Source organism: Sinohyriopsis cumingii, chromosome 18, assembly GCF_028554795.1.
Source record: "Sinohyriopsis cumingii isolate HCF-2022 chromosome 18, ASM2855479v2, whole genome shotgun sequence".
Taxonomy (NCBI): Eukaryota; Metazoa; Mollusca; class Bivalvia; order Unionida; family Unionidae; genus Sinohyriopsis; species Sinohyriopsis cumingii.
The window spans coordinates 65,615,092-65,642,642 of record NC_142978.1 but is presented as its reverse complement, the minus strand read 5'-3'; the positions used below and the strand labels follow the sequence as shown (position 1 = coordinate 65,642,642).

The 27,551-nt window shown below is 37.5% G+C and overlaps 1 protein-coding gene across 2 annotated transcripts in view; it reads right to left on the bottom strand.

The window, feature by feature from the left end:
• Window positions 1-26,954, bottom strand: part of LOC149776817 (heat shock 70 kDa protein 12A-like) — a 49,875-nt gene extending 22,921 nt beyond the window's left edge. Inside the window, exons 1-2 of one of the 2 annotated variants that reach the window (XM_089941527.1) lie at window positions 26,809-26,954; window positions 3,584-3,892 (exon numbers count right to left, since the gene is read on the bottom strand). In XM_089941527.1, coding sequence (XP_089797653.1) covers window positions 3,584-3,892 — 309 coding nt within the window. In that variant the 5' untranslated portion in view covers window positions 26,809-26,954. Of the gene's footprint in view, window positions 1-3,583; window positions 3,893-16,461; window positions 16,733-26,808 lie in introns of those variants that run through there. The other variant, XM_089941526.1, reaches the window with a different exon arrangement.
• Window positions 26,955-27,551: the final 597 nt, after the last annotated feature.

Here is a 27,551-nt window from a genome sequence, read left to right as displayed (position 1 = left end):
ACTAGAGCTGACTAGAGTTGTCTAAAGCTGTTTAGAGCTGTCTGGAGTTTCCAGATTATTTAGGGCTGCGTGCTGTCGATACGTATGTATGTATGTACGTATGTCTGTACATGTGGTGGATCCGTGAAGGGTGCGATCGGCCGATAAAAGTGTGGAACGGCTCATCAGTTTATGAATCGTACGACTGTACTAGTGTCAAGAAGCATATGTTTCTTCCAATTGTTGTTTCAATTGGGTACATTTTCATGTTCATAAGATTATTTTGAATCTTAGTTGTATTTCAGGAGATTATGCGAATCTCACTTACAGTGCATAACATTATTTGAAACACATTTGTGTACCTTAAGATTATTTGAACCTTAATCGTAGTCCATACTTGAGATTATGTGAATCTCTCTTACAGTACATAATATTATTTGAAACGTATCTGCAGTCCATGAGGTTTCTTGAATCTATATTTCATATTGAATTCATATTTTTGGTTTATTTTCAATGTGTGAATGTTTGTGTAGAGTGATTGGATCAATCGTATGTTGAGAGCGTGAGAGAATCATTGCATTTATACACCATATATTTTTCTTTATTAATTCATGTCATAAATTTCCATCTTTCACACATTGTGTTTGTGTTACTCATTTAATCCAAAACACACTCGGTTTATATTCAGCAACAGTAACAATGCAGGATTCCACAACAACTCTAATAGAAGCATCATTCGAAATAAGTTTGAATAGGAAGTATTACTTATGTGGGGTGTATGAATGGCAGTGAACAAAGTCTTTATATTTCAGTTGAGAAAAGCAAAGATCGACAAATGAAATCAATAAAAATGGAAAACATTGGAAAACGAAAAATATTAAGAAATAACAAATGATTCAGAAGATTGTAAACATTTTGCTTGTTCAACAGAATAATGGACTGAAAACATAATCTGGTCCTTGTCTTCCATATTACAATTAGAAAATGGAACTGTGCTTTCGTCATGTGTATTTCAGAGTTCATGACTGACTGCAAAGTTCTATTTTATCCGGTTTCCTTTTTTTGGCTTTATGCAAGTTAAAGCTCCTCCGTATTATAAGACACTTTTGCAATTAGTTGTACAGTGTCCATGTTCTGCCACATCCATGAACACCATCGTTTGACACCTTTCAATAGATGGAATAAATCCAAATACATCTTTATGACTGTATTTAATAACTTCTTACTGAATTCCCTCCTTATATATGTTAGACCTATTACAGACGAATGAAAAGAAATTATAACCAGAAACTAAGGTAATAATAGTACTTGTTCAAGGGACTTGTTCAAGAGACAAGAAGACATTACATATTGCAAGAAGGTTGAAGGCAAATTAACACTCTTTTCACAGAAAGTAAAATAAATGAAAATTTATTTGCGCTTATATGCAACAATCCTCTTTTGTGTATAATCAGCAAGAAACAACAGACGCAACGCCAACGTGAAAGAGTACAAGTAAGATACCTCAACTCTTGTCAGTAATAAAGACACCGGGAGCTCAACGAAAAACTACTGATTGTGATGCACGCCCAGTAAGTAGAAAGCCATAAACATCTAGAGTAAACATCATTACCAATATTAACAATACTTAGTTTAATTAGCACATTTTTGTGATTTGTAATTGTTCGACTCGATTACTGGCGCTTTGATTCTTTTGAAGAACATCACGTTAGCCACGACAACCAATAACATAGAAAGAATGGACAAAATCTTTGAAGAGCTAAATATTCTGTTTAAGACGAGAATGTGATGACAATATACGACGACGCATCTGCTAAAAATTCACAGCTAGGATTTCCCAGGCAAAGATGAGCAAACAATAAGCGTATAACAAATCAACTGCAGATATATCAAGAGGTCAACAAGAAAATAAAATTGCAATTCATGCTCGATACATCCAGCTAGCGATATTAATATGCATCCATGAAATATACGTAGATGAATCACATGATTACATGAATGTTCACAATGCGCGTATATAGACGATAACAGGTTTCAATGTTCTGATACAAAATGTATAGAGAAAAGCCAAGATTTAACAATTACATGCGTATCCCTGCAATTTGCCTGCCGATGATATACATGTTTCTTACTGGAATGATAACTGGCCAGACATGTTGCCGCACAGAAAGGACAGGCCTAATTGTAGCCAGGATATTAAAAAAACTTTCGAGGAAAGTCAAGAACAAAAATGAACGTGCTGCAGATGGAGTAGCTAGTACTAGAAATTTAGAAGGTGGAAAGGGACTTCTGTTTTGTATGGATTGAAAATAAAATGGCCAGTGATAAAATCTTCTACTCATGGGTCCTGGAATTTCTTGAAATGGCTGTTATAATTATGAAACATTCGAATATTTATTAAAAGTTGAATAATGTCTGATGTTTGTGATCGCAAAGTATCCTTAATAAGGGTGCTGATAGCACATGGAACCATGGCAAGGTAGCAAGTAAATAGAGAACTTCACAAGATAGATCATTTGATCTTTGTGGCATACACGAGTCGGAAATAAGTCCCCTGATTCACAAGGAATTAGCACCACCATCAAATGAAGTTTCGAATTGATAAGCTGTACTCGTCGATCTAGCTATATATCCATCCGTCTATTTTCAAAGCCAACTGAAAATAGTACTGACCGCCAGAAGAGGTTAACTGTTGAAAACAGAGGACATCAATCAGCTGTACGACTTAGGTTGCACCACTTTTTGACAGGTGTTGGGTAGAAGCGTCGACGAATTCTAAATAAAAACAGCATGATGGCACAAACGTTTTGCTCATACAAAGGTACATTTACAGAACAATGTGAGTAACTTGTTCAAGACCTTACAAAGATTAAACAGTAACTGGAGCCAATGCCTTGCCCGTGAATGTCATCAGGAATAATGCTGGATATATTGGGTTCGATCAAACTCGTTGAATCCAGATTTTGTTGGACCATATGCATCTTTACATTCGTCGCTTTGCAGCATGCTTGGACAAAACGTGTTTATTGGTTAGCATCAGAGCTGTTTATACATTAATCAAAAAACGTGCAGGAAATCCTGGCACCAGACTAAACAGAGCAGCAAGTGTAGATTTGAGTTTCATTTTCATTGGAAATAAATGAAACTGTTGTTCGCAATGCTTAAGACAATGAATAAAATATCCCCCATCATAGCAATAAAATAAAAATATTTAAAGCATTCAGCTTTTAAAATACAAACGCTCTTTCTCTTTTATGAGAAGCGTTTCCACAGAAGGCATATCTTGCGGAAATAAATTTGTAAGGAATTCTATGTAAATGAGTAATATGGAAGTTGGGCCGTGGGAACCTTCTTATCTGCGAGAACGAAAATACAGGTAGGTATAGTCTTCAAATACACATGTACAAATATACTAGATTACGTTTAACAATGAGAAACGTACAGCATAATTAAAAAATACAAGATGATAGCACAGTCACTGTAGCTGTAGTAGTACGACCATTAGTAATATAGTCGGAGAAGAATTATATTTTCGGTCTTAGCTTTACTGTCAACATCAGAATTTAGATTTAAGAAGATATATTTGGGAAACAATCATTCTCACCTCTTGGTAAAGAACCATTTTGAAATTCTTAAAAAAGTGATAGTTTTTTTCGGCCTCATGTCTGTCCTTGTCGCATTCTCTGGTGAATGTTTCTTCTGCTTTATGCCCGATGCCTAGGACAGTACCATCTTCTTTTACAAGAACACAGGTTGTCGTCTTGCATGTCGACATCTGAGTGCCCCATCGGTTATTTATCCAGATATCTTGTTTGTTATTCATAAATGTATCACGAAATTGACAGGCATATCCCGAGAATGTGCTGCCTATGTCTAATGCAATCACAAGGTCAATATATGTGTCCATGGTCATCTGGTAAATAAATAAGAAAGATGAATAGTGTCTGTCTTTATATATAGTTATCATAGAAAAGGCGATACTTGTAATATATGTTTGCATATGGTACTATATCTTCAAAGTTTGCATCATAGTCAATGATTTCATTGTGTGCTACTGAACATAAATGAATATGGAATAAGTTGAAATGAGAACAAAATTCAAAAGTAGGGAGAGAAAGTAGAGAGAGATAACTATATGTTGGTAAAAGAAGGTGGATATAAGAAACGTAGCACAAACTTAAGATCTTATATATAACTATGTACCTATTAGACAGCTTATATACCAAATACATATATAAGTATCTTCATACATACCTGCGCAATTGAAACGCATATCGAAAGTGGGGACGAACGTATGGATAAGCGAATGATGATTATATATCTCGACTATAGTGACCATTCAATGCCACAGAATAATAACAGTACATTGTGCAACAAAATGTGTCAATAATATGTTACAGTGTAGCTGTGTCGACAGCCTCAATCATGAAAAAGCAACTGTTTTCCAATCATTTTAAGTCAACCACATTAACAAATATTACTTGCTTGGTTAAGCTTTCTTTCTTTTTATTGGAAGGATACAACATGAAATAATTCAGGTTACTCTAGACTTGTTAATCTTATTCCCCCCCCAAAAAACCCAAACAAATTCAAGATTTTAAGCGCGTACAAGTTTCATGACTTTGTGGCCGGATTGGATAAACCTGTGCATTTAATAACAACTGAGATCAGTCTACCAACTAGCGCATATAAAACAGACGTTCTAATTGCGTGTCGAGTATTCGGATCAATCTGCTCAGCTCGAATGTTTACAAATCGCATTTGGACTCCACGGTGTTTGGGCTTGTTAAGTATACAGTCAGGGGCCAATTTGGAGACTTTTAACGTATAACATATACATTATCAAACGTTGAAATTATAACACTTGTTCAATTTTAACAAACACTTTTCAACGAACTGTCAAACTCAGCAGTCGGTGTGTCGAAGTAAGAATAGATTTTAAACTTAAAACAATAAGTGGATGGAGCATTTTCCTTTTCTTGAATTTATTTGTCGATAGCTCAGAACAGTATATACAAAATAGTCTATCCTGGTTCAGTCGATAAGTATAAAAATAAACCAGACTAAAACGATTGTAGTTGTAGCAATTATTTTAAATCGATTATTTCTGGACCACCATTCTGTTTTTACGTGTTTGGACCAGAGTGAAATTCGTACACTGGTGATGTCTTACTCCTGTCTTTGAAATTTAAATGCAGACCAACTTATACTTTTTAAAAAACAAAAATACTCTAAGTACCTACGTAAACATCCACAATGCCTTGCAAATTGATGATAATAATAATAATAGTAATAATAATAATAATACAGCGTTACAGCGCAGATCCACAACACTCTCCAGGAGTGATCCGTTTGAGTTGCTCATCCTCAGCCCCGAACTGATTATTTTTTCCATTGCTCCCAAATCTACCGTCAAATCCAAAGTGAGGCTTCTACGGCCTGTTTGCAAAACCTTGATAATTAACTTCCTGTAAGTCCAGTAATCCCGATGACTTCAATGGCACGAACAAAGGTATGTGCTGCAAAGCCACGGCATCCTATTTCACTGGTACATTCCAGGCCTTCCATCAATTCTGCTGGCACTCATGGATGAGTGGGAGGTACGTGGCCAATTTTTTTTTTCCTGGACATTATCCATTCTAGCTTCCCATGACAGTGTCGTGTCTAACAAAATCACCTGTTTGGTGCCTTATGACCACAGTATAATATCAGTTCTGAAGTTGATGTTACAGATGTTTCTTGAGAACCTTAGCTGTCCTTTTACATAGGCCTTTATTACCCAATCTTACTCTTTCGCGTCTTCCTTCAGTAATGTGCTCTTGTTTTCAACAGCTTTCCAAAAAGCTGATGACGTCTGGACCATTTATCACTTGATGTTGCTTTCTCCTGGCTATACCTTAGCTGTCCTTTTACATAGGCCTTTATTACCCAATCTTACTCTTTCGCCTCTTCCTTCAGTAATGTGCTCTTGTTTTCAACCGCTTTCCAAAAGGCTGATGACGTCTGGACCATTTATCACTTGATGTTGCTTTCTCCTGGCTATATGCATACTGGCAGTAATCTCAGAAAGTACCTGGTCATGGCGCAATCGATAAGGACTGTCTGTCAGTGCTACCTTGCATGATGATAGTACATGCTCTAAATTTGCAAGTCTCACACAAAGTTTACAGTTTGGTTCATCCATTAGTTTTCAAGTTTATTGGTGTAGGAAGAACATTATACACTGAGCGTGAGAGAAAACTGATTTTCTGGGCATTAGCTCTACAGATGATATCACTCCAAGATAGATTCCCAGCATAGTCTATCCCCCTGCTTCCTCATGCTGACAGCTTTAACTTGCTTGTCTTCCTCTTCTGCAAGACAAACGTCTTTGTGAATCAAGGCATGCGTCTCTTGGATGCCTGTTTCTTGCTATAAACATCTTTTAAGAATTCCCAGTCCCAATCTTCCTGTTGCGACTATGTCTATTATGTTGTTGTCTCAGTCTAGAACTTGCCTCTTCAACTGTGTTTGCTATCAACCAGTTCCTGCCTGTCCATACCTCCACTGCTGCGTCTTTTACCTTCTCATCTGTACTCTCTTTCAACTTCATCACCTGTCTGGCCTTATTCATCTTGAACTCCTCTGTCAGTGTTGATAGTTGCAACTGAAGCATGCTGCCGGTACTGTACAGGCCACTACTGCTGAAACTCTTTGGCAAACCCCATCCATTATCACAGATATGTATTGAACATTCTCTTGACTGCTTCTACGGCCGTCAAAGAGACTTGGTATAAGAGAAGTAGCTAAAGGATTCTTGGTAAAATATCATACCAGACCTTGTACTTCCCAGGTATCCAAATCTTTTCTATGGCTTCCTTCTAGTCGTTTGGCTTGTCGTTTCATGTCTGCCACACTCTCACTTTCAATCATGGAGTCCTTAAATCACTTGCCATGGCTCCTAATTGGTTGTAGCATCAGTGTTGGTACCACGTGCTCTCCTATTCTGAACCTGAATCTCTCTTGCATCTTCCCTTTCTTCAGGACCAGACTTCTTGACTTATATGACTTGAATTATATCTTGACCCAGTTAATCAGGTCTACGAGATCTTCTAACATCCATCAACCTTCAGGTACTGACTTGGATGTAATTGTTATATCGTCCATGACGGCCCTAGCACTAGTTGCCGTCACGGAAAGAAACTTAAAGGCAGCATACCCAGTGACATCGACAAGTACGACAATGACTCCATGTTTTCTTTGGACATTAAAAGGTTATTAAGTATTATTAAGTTTTGTTTACCTTGGTTTATCGAGTTACACATACTTTTCACTGCGAGTTAAAACACATAGAGTAAAAGCATCGTCCGAGTTGTTTAAATACTGAGTCTCTAAACACTTATTCACCTAATTTTTCATTCAAGTAATCAAGAGGCTGCACAGTGTTATTTGTAAAGCTCTTACAAAATATGATAATGCAAAAAGATTGTTTTTGTACCTTAATTAGGCCAAATATATAAGAATGTGTTGTTCTGGTTACTCATCCGACCGTATCTGTAATTGCCAACCCTACATTTTTGTTGTATAAAGGTTGGAAGAAAAATATAAATAAAATTCCGGGAGAAAGAACAAATTAACAAAGGGATGTAAATGTGATCGAAGCTAAATTCAGATATAAATAGCGGATATTATTTAGCTTATGATTCATTTAAATCCATCCAGACCACACAAAAAAATCAACAAGTCCTTACCGACACTCCTACCCTACATGTTTTCAATGTAACCAGAACAAATGTTTATTTGGCCTTAGGAACAACATTAGCAGCAGCAACAAGACCTTCTGCACCGGAACAGCACAGACATGAAGGATTCACAGCCCTAGAGACGGAAGAATATGTACAGTACTGGAACAACAAAAACGTGCAGTAACCAAAATATCTACACCCGCACTGGAACAACAATAATAAAGACGAGCAACAATACAATAACAAAGTCGTGTAGCACAAAGACAAAGACCGTATATACCCACACCGAAAGAACCATCTGCACCCCAACACGAATATCATCCATACATAAGAGAACAAAGAGAAGGGTTCCAAGCAAGTGGACGTAAGTGCCACATGCCTCACAATTTATGGAACAACCAAAGAATGGAGAAGGCCTTGGTGGACTATGTGACACTCACGACCATGCGGAAACACTCGTGGGAACGGTTCCTAAGGGCACAAATGTACCAGAGATAATTAATGAGGCCGCACCGATTTGTCAGCGGTTGCTATCCAGTGACACCATCAACCTGGAAATGTTTAAAGTGTGGATGCAGGGACTTTATGAAGGCATGGATTATGTATATTACAACACCGATGATGGATTCGGATGCGATTGAAACACTTCGTGTTTTACGTAGAATCAATGCATGTGATGGAACGTGTCGCCGCAAACACAACCCTGAACTTTACCTCAATACTTATGATCTAATCAGCGAAACCCGATTTGTATGTGACTTTTTCTACACCGGTCACCGCAGGACAAAAGGTAGCGCACTCGATATTGCACTAGCGTTGTTGAAAGTTTATTGCAGTTTGTCTAATATTCGATCGCGATTGATTGGGGGCTTTCCAGCGAATACGTCGTTTGTGTTTTCGCCAGAGGATGGTCGAGAAGGTACCTTTATTAATATTATTGAACTTCTGACGTGCTCATGGAACATTAACTCAGTCAATGCAGATATTTGACAGAGGGTTTCGTTGGTGACCAAAAAAGACTCTATAACTTTCATACTCGAACACGAGCAAATACTCAGCTATGCCGTCTCAATCAAATCCAAACAGAACGCGGTTGACATCGCACAGTAGTGGTTGAAAATAGTTCTCGGATGACCTGAATACATTAGTGATATTCCAGAGGACCAACACATCTTCCACATATGACTTGAAGAGTCTGGATAACATATTAAGCCATAAATTTTAGAATCACCACCATGATGCAGGTTAACTTAATCTGCGATGCCACCAGTGGTAATTAAGAAAGCAGAGCTTTTACAACCTTAGCTTATCAGAATTTCACAATATTCAGGTTCTACCCGAATTTTCCCCTGGGTACATTGCTCGCGATTATTCCGCAGTGCCCATGTACCTTCCATGCCACAATCCTTTCTGACATATATTCGTGTGTGCCTTGTAGACGAGAACGGGCACATGTTGGACCTGCGCGTGGAGACCTTGACAGTGCTATTGTACATTGGAGATCGACCTTACATTTCGATATAATGACAGCCGTACCTGGACGTGCAATACCCGCTTATTTTTGTTCCTTCTGTGTGATCCTTTCTCAGAAATTGAGCGAAGCTTATTCAGGACGACAATACCGATTATCCCGAGGATGTCCGAGTTGGATTTGTCCCCAATGGTATCATGACGATGTTTAGCAGCGTATGTTATTCCATCGACGGAGGGAAAATCGAACGCTGCTCGTCAACATTGACTTTGCTACGACGATTCTCGGATTCATCAAAGACAGTGATGATTACGCAAGTTCCGCTTGCACAGTTATGATGTATATCAAAGTAATATCCAATAATGCTGATTCTAGAAAGTATATAATTGAGCGACATCAAAATCAAGTAGCAACTATTTAATCACTGGCGTCAATGATAATTTTAACAGAGGATTCGCTCAGCGTCGAAGGCAACTTCACGAAGACTCTTTGAGGTTTTCGTGTGTGATTCCTCATTGTCAAATATTTGGGTCTTGCAGAAATGTTCGCGAGGTTATTTTTGGAGCTAAACGCACAGTCACGTTATTCTGTAAGGACAACGCCAAATCGCAGTTGGCGTGATGGAGCTGCCGCCGTTGGTAAACATATCGCTGACCACAGGATACCGTTTGTTGCACGACTGGCAGATATTTTCGCTGTTGACTTATCTTCACTTGCTCGCTATGGAAAAGTCAGTTAAGTATAAACGAGGTTATTTTATGCGCGATGAACTTATATCGATGATCCGTAGCAAGTGGGAAACCGGGATAATTAACCTGCATTTGACAACATGATCTGAAACTGATTGGATCGCATGCACGGTGACATCCACACATATTTTGCATTTCGACCCGTACGGGCTTGCACCACCACTTGAAGTATATTACTTACATAGACGACAAAGTCTGTTAAAGCGTTGTGGGCACTTGAGAGTTCACAAGCACCATGCGCTCTGGTAGATTTAACATTATAACTTAGAAATTACTTGTAATAGTATACGAAATGCCTATTGATATTTATAGAGGAGAGGTCTCATCCACCCGGCTTGGTACTGATATGGATTTGACTAGGCTTGCCACCAAAGTGGATTTGAAGGAGCTTACCAGCCTGTTTCTTCTTGACGTCGACCAGGGCGAGCTTATGAGGTCCAAAATCTGACTGGAAAACTTAAAACGCCTGACGCTGACATTCACTATGTTCTTTTTAAGCTGCACGGCGTCATCGCGAAGAACCTAATCGAAATCAGGAAAATCAGAGACTGCGTTTGTCAAGAATCACATAGATATAGCCGAGGCTGCGGTAAAACAATACTCTGATGCAACGATTACGGAGTTGCCATCCCCCACCAACATATACACATACACGCGCAGGAACAGTATGGGGACTGATAAATGAAATATTAGCCACCGTGGAAATATTACACTCCAACTTAGCGGACAAAACTACACCGTATGGAAAACTTATAATCAATCTTTATATGCCTGCTCTTGATAGATATAAATCTCACATCATAAAGGTGCGCCAACCTGGATCATATTTATTCATCTTAAAAGTACTTCATCCCTGGTGGGGTGTCATACACACACTGATAAAGGATATTCCGCTTTTTAAAGTGTCTGTAATACGTACCATTAAACGTGATGATAACATTTTACCACCGTTTACCTATGCAATATCAGGACAATTACTCAGTACTAGTAAAACTTAGTCTGAAGGATTCAGCATCTGTCTAGACGGGTACTTTTTGGCCTTTGTTTTTTACATTAGGTTTATCATTACTAATATGGGATGGGCTGTGACCGACGAGATAAAGTTGCGGAATATGGGGTATTTGACCTGCTGACGGCTGATGCTAATATCGATAGTGATTTATTCCAGTTGGTGTTAAATATCTGCTTGAAATGGATGTTTACTAACCCTCATATACACTAAAATATAATCTGTTTAAGATTCAAATAGACATCGATAATTGTGACCATCCTGATGTACCAATGTCAATTCGAGACCATCTCAGAATTATTGAATTGGCACGTGAAAAATTATCAGTCACAGAAGCACAGCCAGACATGAAAACACCCAGTGATTGTTATACCACGATGAGATGGACTTCACCGACAAATCCACTCCGGTTGCGTCGCCCGTTAATTATGCTGCACCAACATGGACTCAGTCAAGAAAAGAACATTTTTGCCAGTTATTAAACAAGGACGCACTTGTCCGTGTATCAGCTTTTGGACGAAGAAATGAATGATCGTTTCAAAAACTGTTCAACTGCATAGTCAGTATTGCTTCATAGAACGTAATGCTAAAACCAAAGAACGCACAATTGACGGCAATGTAAATATTCCCACGAAAGATATTTTATATGACATTTGTACTCGAAAAATATAATAATTGGTTAGAAGTACTTGTTATTATATATCCTAAAACTTACCGACGTGAGAAACGTAATCTGTGCAGAACAACAGTTGCGAGATAAAGTCAACAAGAGAACTACGATATTCGTGAAAAACAAACGCATGTGGGGGATCAGGATATCCGAGTGGTCTAAGGCGTTCATCTTTACAGATCACTGACATCTCACCTCTGTCCACGTGGGTTCGAGTCTCAGGATCGTCCAAGATGGGTATGTGACAAAGATTGTCAGTAGCTTCTCGTGGGTCAGTGGTTCTTCCAACGGTTACCTTGGGTTCTTCCGCCAACGAATATACTGGCCACCATGTAAAGCCTGTCATGTGTTGAACAATGGCGTTAATCCAGCAACAACAAAACACACGTGCGTAGTTGTAAATGCAATTTGCGGAATCGCCGAGGAAACCACCGTTGGTCTTGGTGTTCCTAGAATCGCAACCACTACAAATATTATACGCATACCAATCGGAATTATTATTGGAGCAAAATCAATAGTAACCGGCGAGGCTTGCAATGCTGGTAAATAATATTGTTACGATTAAATGTGCTCGATCGAACTGGAAAATACATTACAACTAACGGAATACTGGTGGTGTACTGTTATTACATTAAGACAAACTTTAACTACTGTCCCCTAACCTGGCATTTAAACAGTCACACTGAACATAACAAAGTTGAAAAGCTCAATGACAGAGCTTTGAGATTTGTCTTGAATGATTTCAAAAACCTTGTTCTGAACTCTTGATTTTGGTACGCTCTCCACATCATGATATGATAAAGACCATGACACTTGAAGTATTCAAAATATTAACCAAGAAATTTTCCATACTTAATTGATCTGGTCGTTTAAAACAATCTTCTTACTCTTGTAGGTAGGTAAACTATTTGGAGATCCCAAACGGAACAACATCCAGGTATGGGCTACAAACTTTAAGTTATGTAAACACTGTGGAGATTCCCTAAGCAAGAACATCAAGGTATGGGCAACACACTTTAAGGTATGTAAACACTGTGGAGATTCCCTAAGCAAGAACATCAAGGTATGGGCTACAAACTTTTAGGTAAGCAGCAGCAAAACAATGGAATTCTCTCCCGATGATATACGAACATGATCAGATTCTAACAAATTTAAATTCCTCTTCAAGATCTGGTCTGGGAGCTTACTGTGTAAACATTCTGCATGTCAAAACAAGTAAATGAGTTGCAGCTGCTACCTTAATCGGGTGCATGTTTCCGCTTTTCGTTTCTAGTCTTGCATATATGCTTGTAGCATTTGATTGCTCTAAATGTTGGCTTGTGTCGCTCACATGTGTTTTATGATTGACATTTCTCCCGTTTGCATGATATGGTTAATTGTAAAACCCTTCCGATGTATTCAAACTTTTCATAAATGTATTATTTTTATGTTTTGCATAGTCCTTGTCCTTGTACATTTATATTTACAATTGGTATGCATATAAATGGTACCTTAAAAATGTATTGACCAGCCATTACCAGCGCAATTAACACAACACGTAAATTTAGATTATATTCTTATTCATAAAATGTGGCTTCACTGCATTGACTTTTTAAACAGAAATTATTTTAAAATATTATGGGGATGGACGTATCTTAAATGTGCATTGAACAGCCATTACGCATGTGTAATTAATCACTGCGTGTAACTGAGAGAGAGAGAGAGAGAGAGAGAGAGAGAGAGAGAGAGAGAGATTCAATAAGCTGTTAAAATGACTTTCCTGCATGGATTATTAAAATATAATTAATAAACGGGGGAAGGGTCTGCAGTGTTAGCAACGAAACAAGTTTAAATTTGAAACAAATGTGTATATTTATTAAGTATGCTTGAATCCAGAATTCAAAATTTTACTTCAGCAATTTCAAATTCCTATATTATTGTAAACATTATTATTGTAATCGGTCAAATAGCTTCTAGGAGATAGTCAGCAGCATAACTAGGATATTTGGGCCCCTACGCAAAGCTTACCAATGGGCCCCTGCAATGTTAATAGCCAGAATATTTGGGTCCTATAGGAAACTTACCGACTGGTGTTTGTGTTTGTGTTTTTATTTTTATTTTTAGCGTAGCTTTAACAATCTGCGTCATATCGCTACGGTGTCTGCAGTGTGGCAGTTTATAGTGATGACTAGCACTGGGATATCATGTCGCAGGCAGGTGGCATGGTGTCCCACCCAGTCACATTATCCTGACACAAGGCCAAGCCGTCTTAAAACGAATCTCTTAATGTTGATCACAAAGGGAGGCAGCTGTAAGTACCAATTTCATAAGTCTTTATTATGACTCAGCTGGGGTTCGAACCCTTGACCTCCCACATCCGAAGCGGACGCTCTAATCACTTAGGCCACCGCAGCGGTCAATAACCGATGGGCCTCTTCAATGTTAATAGCAATTTTGTGGGTCCAAAATTACGGTATTTGATGAGCGGTACATTGCCTGTTCCGAGATTCTTTCTGTAATGTAAATAAAATAATTTGTTGGACGGGCTCGCGGGCCCCCTGTATTCGTAGGTCCTTATGCTTTACATACTCTTGCTATAATTAGCTACGCCCCCGGAACTAAGTTTCAAAATAGAAATAATACAAAAATTAAACAAATTAAAAAATTGCGATGAGTTCAAAAGAAAGCCTGAACATAAAAAGATAAAACGTTTAGAAAAATTTGGAATGCCGCCATGAGTTTAGAACCCACTACCTCTTGTTTGGCAGGTGACACTGATAGAAAGACAAATGTGCGTGTTTGTACATAAGATGAAATTATGACTAAATAAAAGTTGTCTGCTGTCTATTGCATTCCGGAATAAGTGTTGATCCAGAACTTGCAGTCGCAAAATCAATCTCGATAGAGTTACCACGCTTTACTCGATTGATCTCGACGATGAACGCCGTTTGGCGAAAATGGACAACCACTGGCGACACCGATCACAGATAAGGAACCTGAGCATTAATGACTCGGCAACTGTTTGCTAGTGTACTGAGCACTTCACTCATTAGGCTTCACTCGTATGGTTTCGGGCTTTGAAACTATGATCAAATATTATGATGATAACGGTTTGTTCGATTACTGATTTAAATTGATGTCTTCTACCCCACGTGACTATCGTCCGGCATGTCTCTTCATCGTAGCTTTGTATAGCGGGTTCGCATGCCTGCGCGTATGATTTGAAGACAATATCATGGGGTTGGAGTCAAATGCTTTTAACAAGAGGAGTTAAAAGAAAAGTGTTAATATTTGTAATGTTCTCGTATGCATGGAACAATATGAGTGGCTACTCACTTTAAATTTTGAGTTTAAACCCAAACATCTACACATATGTGTGAATGGGCTATGAATGTTTGGGTTGTCATATTCTCGTATCCTACACGGGAGGTAACTATACAAAAATATGAGTGGCCCAGATGCCTAATACATTTAGAAAACAATATAATAGGATTTTGACATCTTCGCTAGCCAAGGTTCCGTTATGTTAACCCTAGCGTGAGCGCAGGACAAAAGAAATTCCAGACGAATAAGTCACACCTCGGTTCCGTCCAAAGTACTCATCATAAAAGGTAGGTGGCATTGTCAACAATAAAAGCCAGTCGGTTAATAAAGCACATGTGCTTGATGTCTTGGACTACGGTCCATAAAGTTGCACTAGCAGTACTTGCTGCCGATCATGACTTTATCACAGTGGGTCAAGTATGGTAAAATTCAACTGGATTACTTTTTTTTCCTTCTATGTTCTTTCAGTCCGTACAGATTTCACACTATATCAATGTATGACAGTGAGTGAAAATGACAGCTAATGGTTACCTTATACATGCATCAACATGTAAACAGTATAAAATACATTCAAATTATTTTCTTTCTTAATGGATAAATAAAACAATCATATGGAAAAGCTAATGATTTATTATCGTATTATAGCAATGATTTATCGAATAGCTTTGTAGATCGCTCGTAACGTATCAATAAGAAAAAAGGGGGTGGGAGACCTTTGCACCACACTTGGCTAATATTTGTTCAGGTCGTTAAATTCGTGGTTTGGTGCATGACGAAATCCACGAAAATTGGCACACCACGATACTTGCTGAAACCGGAATACTAATAATAAAACGGAATCTAGTTAGTGTCATTTTCAGCTTCATATACATTACATCATAACTATGTTCTTGTGTATTGAGCAAACTTCGATAAATGTACAAAATATTCAATATGTATAAGATTGTCTCCACAACCAAATTAGCAAATATGTTACATATGTAAAGTTACTATCTACTATGTGAAAACGACTCCACTTTCATTTTCTCCAGAGCTGCACGGGATTTCCCTGAATGATGTAATGATCTGTTTTAACTACAGCTTTTAATTATCACAAGCACGATAGATTATTCTATTTTAAGTAAACACAAAAACAAAAATCATATATTTATGTAGAAGGCATAATTCATGATATATATTTACATTACCATGATCATACAAACGTCTGTCAGTTCGATCTCAACATGCTATACTATAAAATACTATGAAATACATGCATGCTAATCGAAACTAATAACAGTAATGCACACAACAAGTATTTATACTGAGAGATTCTTGTATCTAATTTCGTTGTGCACGTACATAATTGACAGTGAATGTAAAAACACAAAACAAAACCAATGATGTACGAGTTGCACATTCAAGTACCTAAATATCAATATGCAAAGTGAAAGTAGACTGGTATGTAGATATGAAAAATCAAACATTCGGATGTGTACGATTTAAAACATTGTCATAAAATATGCTGTATAAATCTGCATTAGAAGTGTATTCTCTTATTGTCAGTTCAAACTTACCGAGTGACCCAGTCCTGCTTAAAACTTTACGGTTGAGATAATCTACAACGAAGTACCAACCAGGCAGTATGTACGTGTGGTATAAAATTACCACCGAATAGGAAAACCAGCTATCTAGACTGTGACTGAATTTATCATTACTTCTTGCTGTTATTCCATGAGACGCACTGGATGGTTTCTAAGCTTACGCTGTGGTTATTATTTAAAGCTTGTTTAAAAACTTCCTTTAGTTTAGCTCTGAGGTCACCAATTTAACACATGTCTTAGCAAAGCCAGTCGTCGACTCGTTCTAATTGGGCCGAGCAAAACAAGTACTCGTCCCTGGGCAAAGTATATATAGATTCGCACCTTGATAATACATTTGAGTTCATTTTATACCCTTAACAAGCACATAAGTTGAACATCGCTTACCATCTGGCACGCGTCAGTTTTACATACCATATGCATAATTTGTCTATTTGTTGTCAGTATTGAACATACTGCAGGGGAAAGACATCACTTTCTTTTTTTTTCTTCTTCTTTACACAGGGACCTGGTGTAGGCTTGATACTAAAATGGGTAAATATTATGTTGCAGTTTCACACTTAGCCCTTGATTTCTTAATTGTGTTTGCATTTACAATTACAATTTTCAGTAATTTAGTCATCACTGGGATGTGGAGAAAGAGTCCATTTCAATGAGCTATACACATCTGTATCAGTCAGACCTGTAAAAAGCTAAGAGACAATGAATTACAAATTTTATTCGGAGTTTTCATCTGGTCAGACAATGTTACAGGTTTCCCATGTCACCGGCATTTTCAAGACTGAGTCTTTATTGATACATTGTCATGCCAAAGGGAGAATTCCAGCATATATTTTTATTTGCATGTAATTAATATTTCACAAGAAAACTTTTGCAACGTACAGTGGAAATGAATATTTTAAGTTTCAAGGAGACCTTATTTTTCCACGTATGTTATTCACCATGGTATCAGTAGCTCAACCAGCATATTCTTCTCATTCCGTTATTTGCTATCACACGTCTATGCATCTAACAATGAACAAATACACTTCTATCTTCTACATCAAAACTAATCACAACCCCCACTCTCTTCAAACTCTACCGCTTCAAGTCTTTATGACATTGCCGTCTCATCTCTTATCATGACCCATTAGCTATATAATTATCTTCGGTGGCAGGGTCCAGTTTCGTAATTTGGCCCCTGGCAAATTTCTTAACTTAAGGCTATGGTGTGACTTTTTCAGCTATTATTGTTTACTATTTATAAATATGGATATATTTGTGAACTAGGTGTTTTGGGCTTGTGTTGTTCTTGAAATTGATGTCAGTCATGTACACCTTCCATAGTTGCTCTGCAGTATGTTGATAGTGAAATACCAATAGTTGGCTAGGAAGAAGAGCTAGCTTCCCATAGCAGTAGACACGTGGGTTCAAGGCAAGCCGAGTATCTCAAAAACGGCTTGGATGACAACTATTCTGAATTGCATCAAACTATTTAGCAGACAATGTTTTTCAAAAGTTTCATCCAGGGAAAGGGCTTGCGTTTGCACTGTGAGTACTACATGCTGTCAAAAATGGCATTTGGATGTGAAAAATGCAGGTATAAAATAGGGGTTGGGGTGCATAAACCTCTTCTGCTATGAACTGCCATTGACTTCTCTGGTCAAGTGAATACTATTCTTATGCTCTGTTTTAATATAGGTATCTAAAAATATGGACCTTTTTGACCTCACTTGTGTATTTGATTTTTTATGATTTTTTATACTAGGTCACTGATTGCGGCATTAAATTTGTACATAAAAACTGGACCCTGCCCCCTTCGGTCTGGGCTCCGTGACCATCATTAGGCAAAACAATATCTGTTTCCGGTCGGCAGACCGCCCCTGTTTATCGTTGCCGACCCTAGCACCTTTCCCCCGGGTACAAAAAATGAATTAAAAAAATTGAAAAATAAAATTAAAAAGAAATTCCCGAAATTGTTTTGTGCATCTAAATAGAAAATTCATACTTGAAGTTTGCTTTCTGTTGCTTGGGGTTTGATTTTATGCATTCTTGAAGGAGCGTTTTCATTGATTACATAGTAAATTTGTATTAGAGGGTCAACAGTGTTGGCACATTTTAAGATCTCGTTCAAAATGATGGAGAGAGAGAGAGAGAGAAAAGAGGAGGAAGGGTAGGAGAAAGAAAGAAAGAAAAAAATTATAGTCATAAATATGGAAATACAGGTCTGAGAAATGTTAACCAGTACAGCTATATTTCCATAATAGAAACCTAGAAAGAAGTTCCAAAAATGACATCACCACTGTGGAGATATAAGTGGTGTCGCTACTGTGGCGATATAAAATTTTTCCCACTGATGTATTTTAGTATATCATTATGAAGTTTATCATCATTACTTTATATCCGGAAGAAAGCATTAATTTCATGCAAGGGGATACAAATCATATTTATTTTCTTGTTAGGGCTTGAACTACCTAGTTATTTCCCTTGACATCAATGTTAACATTTGAGAAAATGTAATCAAAAACGCACCGGCTTGCCTCGTACAAAATAGATTTAGTTACTTCTCGGTTAGCACAAACTTTCTGAACTATCAAAATGGAATGCTTTACGGCATTTGTTTGAAATAAATGTCACTAAATCGAGTTCTACGTAAGCACTACATTAGTCAAACGTTTCGCGCCGATTAGGCACAGGATAATCTGATCCTATCGGGGAACCCAAACCAAATTGATAAAAATCAATCAATCAATCAATCAATCAATCAATCAATCAATCAATCAACAGCTCTTTCGACTTGTATACAAAGATTACAACTGTACCGATGTAGAACTCTTGATAAAACCAAATCGAAGACCTATTCTTGAAAGGAAATTTAGAAGTTCGGCCTTGGAAAGACAGCAAATTTTAAACTAAATATCTGTAAGACCATATTCATTTCAAACGAATGTGGGCAAGTCAATATTGTAACACTTCTACACTGGAGAAAAACAAAGTAATGGCTAAATTAGTTTAGGAATTACACAGTTAAGCATTGAAATTCATTACCAAATCAATGTTGGGACTTAAAATTTTCTCCAGAGCCTTCTTTGCAAACTGAATCGGAAATACAAATGACTGTAGATGCAGTACATGTCTGTAAATTAAATAATAAATACCAATAAGTGTAGATGCAGTTCATGTATGTAAATTAAATAGTAAATACAAATGACTGTAGATGCAGTACATGTCTGTAAATTAAATAATAAATACCAATAAGTGTAGATGCAGTTCATGTATGTAAATTAAATAGTAAATACAAATGACTGTAGATGCAGTACATGTCTGTAAATTAAATAATAAATACCAATAAGTGTAGATGCAGTTCATGTATGTAAATTAAATAGTAAATACCAATAAGTGTAGATGCAGTTCATGTATGTAAATTAAATAGTAAATACAACTAGTTGTAGATGCAGTACATGTCTGGAAATTGAACAGGAAATACAAATAACTGTAGATGCAATAAATTTATGTAAACTAAATAGTGAATGCAACTAACTGTAGCTGCTTCGCATGTTTGTATATTGAATCTACAATGCAAATAACTGCCGCAGTACCTGTTTGTAAATTGAATAGGAAATAAAAAATAACTAGATGCAGTAAATTTCTGCAAATTGAATAGGAAATACAACCAATTGCAGATACAGTACATGGCTGTAAATATTAGTTGCCTACTGACCTATAGTATACATAATAATAGGACTATCCTATGCATATGTCTACTTCATGTGAACGATATATACTCTTTATATGCAAGTGAGTTCAAAAAATGTAATTTTGATATCAGATTAGAATATGTTTCTGTACCTGTTTCATAACTATCTTCCCCATAACTTTTACAAGATCCGGTCATGTTTTAAAATTTCTCTTACTATTTTTAATGGAGTCATACTTAGTGATAAAATAACTGCTTGTGTCTTTTGTTTTAAACAAGGAACATAATACTATTATCTTGTCAATTCCTAGAAGAAAAAAAAACTACTGTAACGTCTGTCATGTCATTATTCTCAGAGAACTAAAGGGAAACAATAATTTTACATTTCCAAAGTGTTCTACACAGACCCACATTTTTAAAGTTCCCAGAGGGTGCTATAATCCTCCTCAACGTCAATGTTCCTGATGTGCTCTATAGCGACATCTTTGATGTTCAATTCCTATCAGCATCCTATCATTCCAGATGCTAATGTTAGGGTGTTATAGTTTCCCAGAGATTTTGTTACGTTTGCATGGGGTGTTGTGCTGTCCTGCAATAGTAAAGTTTTATAGGGTACTATACCGTCCCGGAGTCGTTTTCCTTTTCGTATGCGCGTTATAATGTCATCCATATTGTTAAATACGAATAAACACCATACCTTCCAAAATCCTAATGTTAAATTCAAATGGGAGACTATAGCCTCCAAAACGCTAAATTTTAAATTCACCTAAGGTGCCATATTAACCAACTTGCTAATGCTAAATTCCCATAAGGTGCTATACCGTCTCAAACGTAATGTGAAATTTTCACAGGGCGCTATACCGTCCCAAGGTAATGTTAGATTCCCATGGGCTGTCTTGTCACACAATATTACAGTTTATAGTGTACTGTACTGACCACCGGTGTCACTTTTTGTATGAACTCTATAGTGACTCTTTAGTAATGTTAAATTCTCATCGGTCTCATACCTTTCAAAACTCTGATGTTAAATTCCCATAAGGCGTCATGTTGACCCCAAACGCTACTGCTAAATTTTCATGGGCGCTATACCGTACCAAACGTAATATTAAATTCCAATAAACCCCAAACCGTACCAGATAATAATGTAATACCTCCATAATAATCTACCAAACGCTAAATATTCAATTCCCATATGGTTCTGTATTGACCTAAATGATAATGATAACTTCCTACAAGTTTTACAACAGGGTACTATTCCGTTCAACACGTACTATTAAATGCCAGTGTCATGTTGAGCCCTATGATTTCTTTTATGCCTTCTCGATAGCTCTATTCGCAAAATTATAACTAGATAAGATAAAATCATGTCGGGAATTTAAACGCAAAATAGCCAAATTTTATATCCTCGTAAGAAAAGAAAAAAAAAAGAATTGTACTGATGTTTGTTATCTTTTGCAAGTTTTGCATCTAGCCAAAATTGCTCTCCCGAGAAAATCGATTTGAAGAAAGAGCATTTCGTTTTGCATAAAAGTGACATTTTGTCGTTGTTCCGAAATGAATAGAGTACTACGTTTACGGTATTGGCATGGTGTGTGACTACTACCCCAACCTTTCCAATTCACTTAAAATCCCTCTAAATATGATACTGCTAACGAATAGTGTTCAGAATCATTCTGCTTTAGATGAATTATATAACTGGTGTTAATTTCCCACATTATAACACGCAATAGATTCAACGCATGTATTTCTTTACAGGTTTAAAGACTTTGTTTAGACTGACCTAGGTGTGACTTTGACATCCACAGAGGAAATGACAACTAACATCGCATACACTTTTCAAGCTGTGTTTATGTTTATGTCTTCGTGTTTATATGGAAGCGAAAAAAAAAAGAATACTTTTCAAATTGTGCGAAGGTGAACGCACAATAATTTTTCCCCTTGGTACATATTGGCCTGGAAATCCGCCAGCAAGGTGGACAATGGACAATGTGTCCTACTACTCTTGGATTTAATTTTATGTTGGTGTTTACTTGTCATCTGTGTTGCAGAAATGTGGTACGAAAAACATTTACTTGTATCATTATTGATTTTAGTATGTAGAATTTGACTCTCTTAACTAATTGACCTTAAAATCAATCAATACTCCTAAGGGAATGATTTTGGAATAATTGTAACTATTTCCTTTCATGACAGTACGAAAATGATATCTTGATCACATTCAACAACAATGCTGATCCAAAGTATGTACAAAACATGAATAAAACAAGTGTGACCAAGCAGCATATAATTAGCGGGTATAATCATGGGAATTGAGATAGCTACCGGAATGGACGCAAAAGTCGGTTTTTAAATCTTTTAAACCGCTTAATTCATATTTTATTTGACTGCGCATCCTTCAATTTCATCCCTTTAATCTAATTTCTTTTTCCGACTGAGAAAACAATGACGTGTACATCAAATAAACGGCACGCATATATGAATACAGTTTTACACTGTAACCTGTTCCTACATCAGGTCAGGTACCATTTCTTAGATAGTTTCGGCGCAACCCCACAATGCTCTCCAGTAGTGCTCCAACACTCAGCCCAGAAGGGATTAGCATTCCCATTGCTCCTTTCTCTTTCTCCAACCTTGGTGACTAACAACTTCCGCCTCGGTCCAGCAATTTCTATTACTCCGATGCATGCGAGAAGGTTTTTGCTGCAAAGCCACGGCATCTAATTTACAGCGGTAGATTCCAGGCCTTCCATCAATTCTGTTGGCACTTATGGATGATTGGCTGATACTTGGCCAAATTCTTCTCATTTGCCTCTTGCATTTTAGCTTGCCATGGCACTGTCATTTCCAACAAAATCACTTGTTTGGTACCTCCTGACCAGAATACAATATCAGGTCTGAAGTTGGTGTAACATATTTTGTTTTGGGACCTTCAGCTCTCCTGTTTTTAGGATGCCTCTTGTTTCAGTCTTTTGCTTTTGTGTATCACACCTTCTTACAAAGCTGATGAAGTCTGGATCGTTTACTCACTGACAGTTAGAGCTACATTGCCGAATGACCGCATTTGCTCTATAGATGCATGTCTCCCACAAAGTTTCCAGTTTGGATCATCATTTGGTTCCCACATCTTTAGGGTTGTTGGTGTAGGGAGAACATCATACACTGAGCGTACAAGGAAGTCGATTTTCTGGGTATCAGCTCTCCAGATGTCACTCCAAGACAGTTCTCTGGACCTCTCATCTTCCCAGCGTAGACAATCCCCCTTCTTCCTCATGCCGACAGCTTTGCATTGACGGCTTCCTATTCTGCAAGGCGTATTCTTGGACCATGTCAAGCTTCTCTTTGATGATTGTGCTTGCCATGAAGGTCTTTTCAGACTGACTTCCCAGCCCCAACCTTCCTGTTGCTACTGTGCCTACCATGCTGCTGTGTCTCGTTCTGGACTCTGCCTCTTCAAATGCCTTTGCTGCCACCCACTTCCTACCTGTCCGTACCTGCACTGCTGCTTATTTCGCATTATCAGCTGCACTGTCTTTCAGCATCACAATCTGCCTGGCCTCGTTTACCTTAAACTTCATTATCACTGATGATAGTGGTAACTGAATCTTGCTCTTGGTTCTGTACAAGTCGATACTGCTGAAGTTCTTTGGCGCTCCCATCCATCGTCGCAGATATGCAGTGAAAATTCTTTCGACTGCGTGTACAAGACGTCAGTGAGAATTAGTATACTAGAACTGACCAAAGGGTTCTTGATAGAATACCATGCTGGTAACACAAGGCCTTATACTTCCCAGGCACCCGACCTTTTTTATGGCTTCCATCTAGTGTTTAGCTTGTCGCTTCATGTCTGCCACACTCTCACTGCCATTCATGGAGTCCTTAAACCACTTGCCAAGGCTCTTAACTGGGTGGTCGCTCAATGTTAGTATGACTTACTCACCTATTCTGAACCTGTACATATGTTAAATCTTCCCTTTCTTCAGGGCCAGACTTCTTGACCTACATAACTTGAGTTTAATCTTGGCCCAGTTTATCAGGTCTCCAAGATCGTCTAACATCCGTCTACCTTCAGGTACTGACTTGCATGTAATTATCACGTCATCCATGACGTCCCTTGTACTAGCTGCCGATCTCGAGATGACATAATTGGTCCTCGGCTCATCTTTCTGCCGGCTTCACAAGAAGATTCATTCAAGGTGAAAATAGTACTACCGAAATGGTACATCCAGTTATTATGATACCATCTTCAAATTTCTGCCATGCTGTTGTGTAGTCCGACACGGTGAAGCGCATTTTAAAGTTATCGAGGTAATGTTGAAGCATGTCTCTGAACTTCTATGGTACATGACATTTCTCTAGAGTCAGGTTCACCAGCTTGTGTGGAATGCTACCAAATGCGTTGGCAAGGTCTAACCACAACCTTGTCAGATCGCCTTTGTTCTTCTTGGCATCCTGGATGATTTTTGTTAAAACACATGTGTACAGAAGGCATCCATGAACCCCTGGAACTTATGCATTCTGAATTGATGTAGCGATATACTAGTTCACCGGTGGCATAGTGGATGGAGCGTCCGCCTCGGATGATGGAGGTTGCGGGTTCCAACCCCGGCCTAGTCATACCAAAGACTTATAATGCTCAGCATTCAGAAATTAGTGTCAGGACTGGTCGGCCTTATGTCAAGATAATGTTGCTGAGTGGGACATGATGCTACATGTCTGCAGCATGATGCCCCAGTGCTAAACATCACTATAAACTGCCACACTGCAGACATTGTAGCGATATGACTTAAATTGTTAAAGCTACGTTAAAAATCCAAATCACACACTCACAAACAGTTGTTCTTAAACTTCTGGCCAAAATGACAACGATATAACTATGAGATATTGAATCTATGTTTATTTTCTACTAAAAGACCTTTGCAAGGCTTACAATAAAGAAATCAACATTGTTGTTTAAATTAACATCTTCACACTATTCAAAAATCAGGTCAGTATGACCTACTTTCAATACAATCAAACAGCAATGCATATAAATTGACTAATAGCTTTTTTGTTTTATTTCACATGCAAATTTTGGTTTTCCTCACTTTATATCTTCCAACTAAATATTTTGCAAAGAGTTAGCGAGCTAGACAATATTAAAAAGATCGTAGTGTGACCAATGAATGTTCAGTTTGAGAGTTTTTATCTCGAACTAGTAAAGCAACTTTCATTTTATTTTGATCTTAACTATTTAAAATGTTGCAAATATTAATAACTTACATATTTGATTTAAAACTCGTGTTAAGTGTATTAAAGCTTGATTTCTTAATAGCGATTTTATTAATTTAACACATATATAATATAAGATTCGTGTTCTTGAATGGTGTCACATTTTATATACTGGAAAATAACAACTAAAGTGGTTTAATTTATCAACTTAGGAGACACACGAGGCTATGACCACATATAAGGAGTGTCTGTCTGTATGTGTGTGTGTGTGTGTGTGTGTGTGTGATTTGGAGTTTTAACGTAGCTTTAACAATTTTCCAGTCACATCGCTACGATGTCTGCAGTGTGGCATTTTATAGTGATGTTTAGCACTGTAGCATTATGTCCCACCCAGTCATATTATCCTGACACCAGGCCGGCCAGTCCTAGCACCAACTTCTTAATGCTGAGCGCCTAGCGAGGCAGCTGTTAGTACCATTTTTATAAATCTTTGGTATGACTCGGCCGGGGTTCGAACCCGCGACCTCCCTCATCCGAGGAGGACGCTCTAACCACTAGGCCACCGGAGCGGTCCAGATAAGGAGTAGCATGATAACTAATAAATAAAGGTAACACGGCTTCTTATATAGGGCGAAGCCGAAGCACCTTCGAATTAGAGAACCAAATAATGAGACACCATTTAAACGATAGAAGTAGGAACAAAACAATTGGATTTATTTTATTTTTGTTGATTAGACAAATGGTTCTCATTCTGGTAAATAACTTAGGAAAATTGAAATTAAAATATGTGTTAACTTTTTTCCCTTTTTTTTCATTATTATTATTTTAATAAATGATTATAATAAATTATGAATAGTCAACCTGGGTACAACTTGATACATTGCCGTCCTTACAATAACAGCTATAACACAAAAACAATATAGCAAATATACATATAGCAAACACATGACTTAAGGGATTTTTTGCAAAGATCACAAAACAATCAGGGGAAGGGATTTCGCCTCTGACAACAAAATCCCTGGTCGGATGAACAACCTATTAGATAGAAAAACCATTCTGGGTTCTTCAAATATTAGGAAAAATACCCCGCCTCGAAAACATATTTAAATAAATTTTTGTTCAAAATTATATTTATTTAAAACACTCAACACCGCAGACCTTAGGGGGTACACAAACAAAACAGAAAAAGCTTTTCTTCTTTTGGAAAATGGGGGGGGGGGGCATTTTTCTGGTCCCCTTCCCCCCAACGAAAGATAATCTATCAAACAGAGTTTGCATATTGATGGTTAGATGATCACACTACTATTATCTGGGTCTGATCAATCATGTCATTTTATTGGACAACATATGTCTAAAACATCAACGTCATTGTTTATTTAGTTATTCTTTCAGTGGTTTTATGAAATAAGGCTCGGTTATATAAAGTAAAATAGACTTACGTCTTCTTTCCATATCTTCGTTCGTAGCTCAGTAGCAATTCGTTAATCGACTGCCCAGTATAGTTTTCGTACCTTGGTGCGGCTAAAGCCTGACTCGATACAGTTTTCTCAGGAATAAAATTCGCTTGCCGCGTCTTATTGAAAAATACTTCAGTCCACAAACGCGGAAGCACAAGTTGCGACTTTTCGTGACCTACAAACGTTGTATGATATTATTTGTGAAGCTCAATAAAAGGCTGATCAGGAAGCTAAGATTTGTTGTGTTATTTATGGAATAGGGAAACTCTCAGTCATTGATCAATCAAACGTATCAGTTTACAATATTTATCAAACAACTTCAAAGCCGAAACACTTCCTCATTAGATATCAACCCGAGTCAAGCACATAAATAGATTCAGATATAAACTAGAACACCCTATAAACAACGAGGAAGGGGAAAAATCATCTCTAATTTTAATTTTAACTAAAGATTACATTCATAATTATTATTGCGATATAGGCAAAACTATAGTGGCCAAAGTGAACCCAAGTGGGACAGCAACAGACAAGGAAATCTTGATTTTAAGAACAGTATACGCATACTGTGATGATACACTATAAATAAAATGAATATATACTATATTTTAGAAATACATTTATTTAATCAATGGTTTGTCACATACTTGATGCTAGGAATTTGCATCTGCCATTTTATATGCTTCAAAATAGTTGGCTTCGTCCCTTGAACAGCCGCTACATTCACA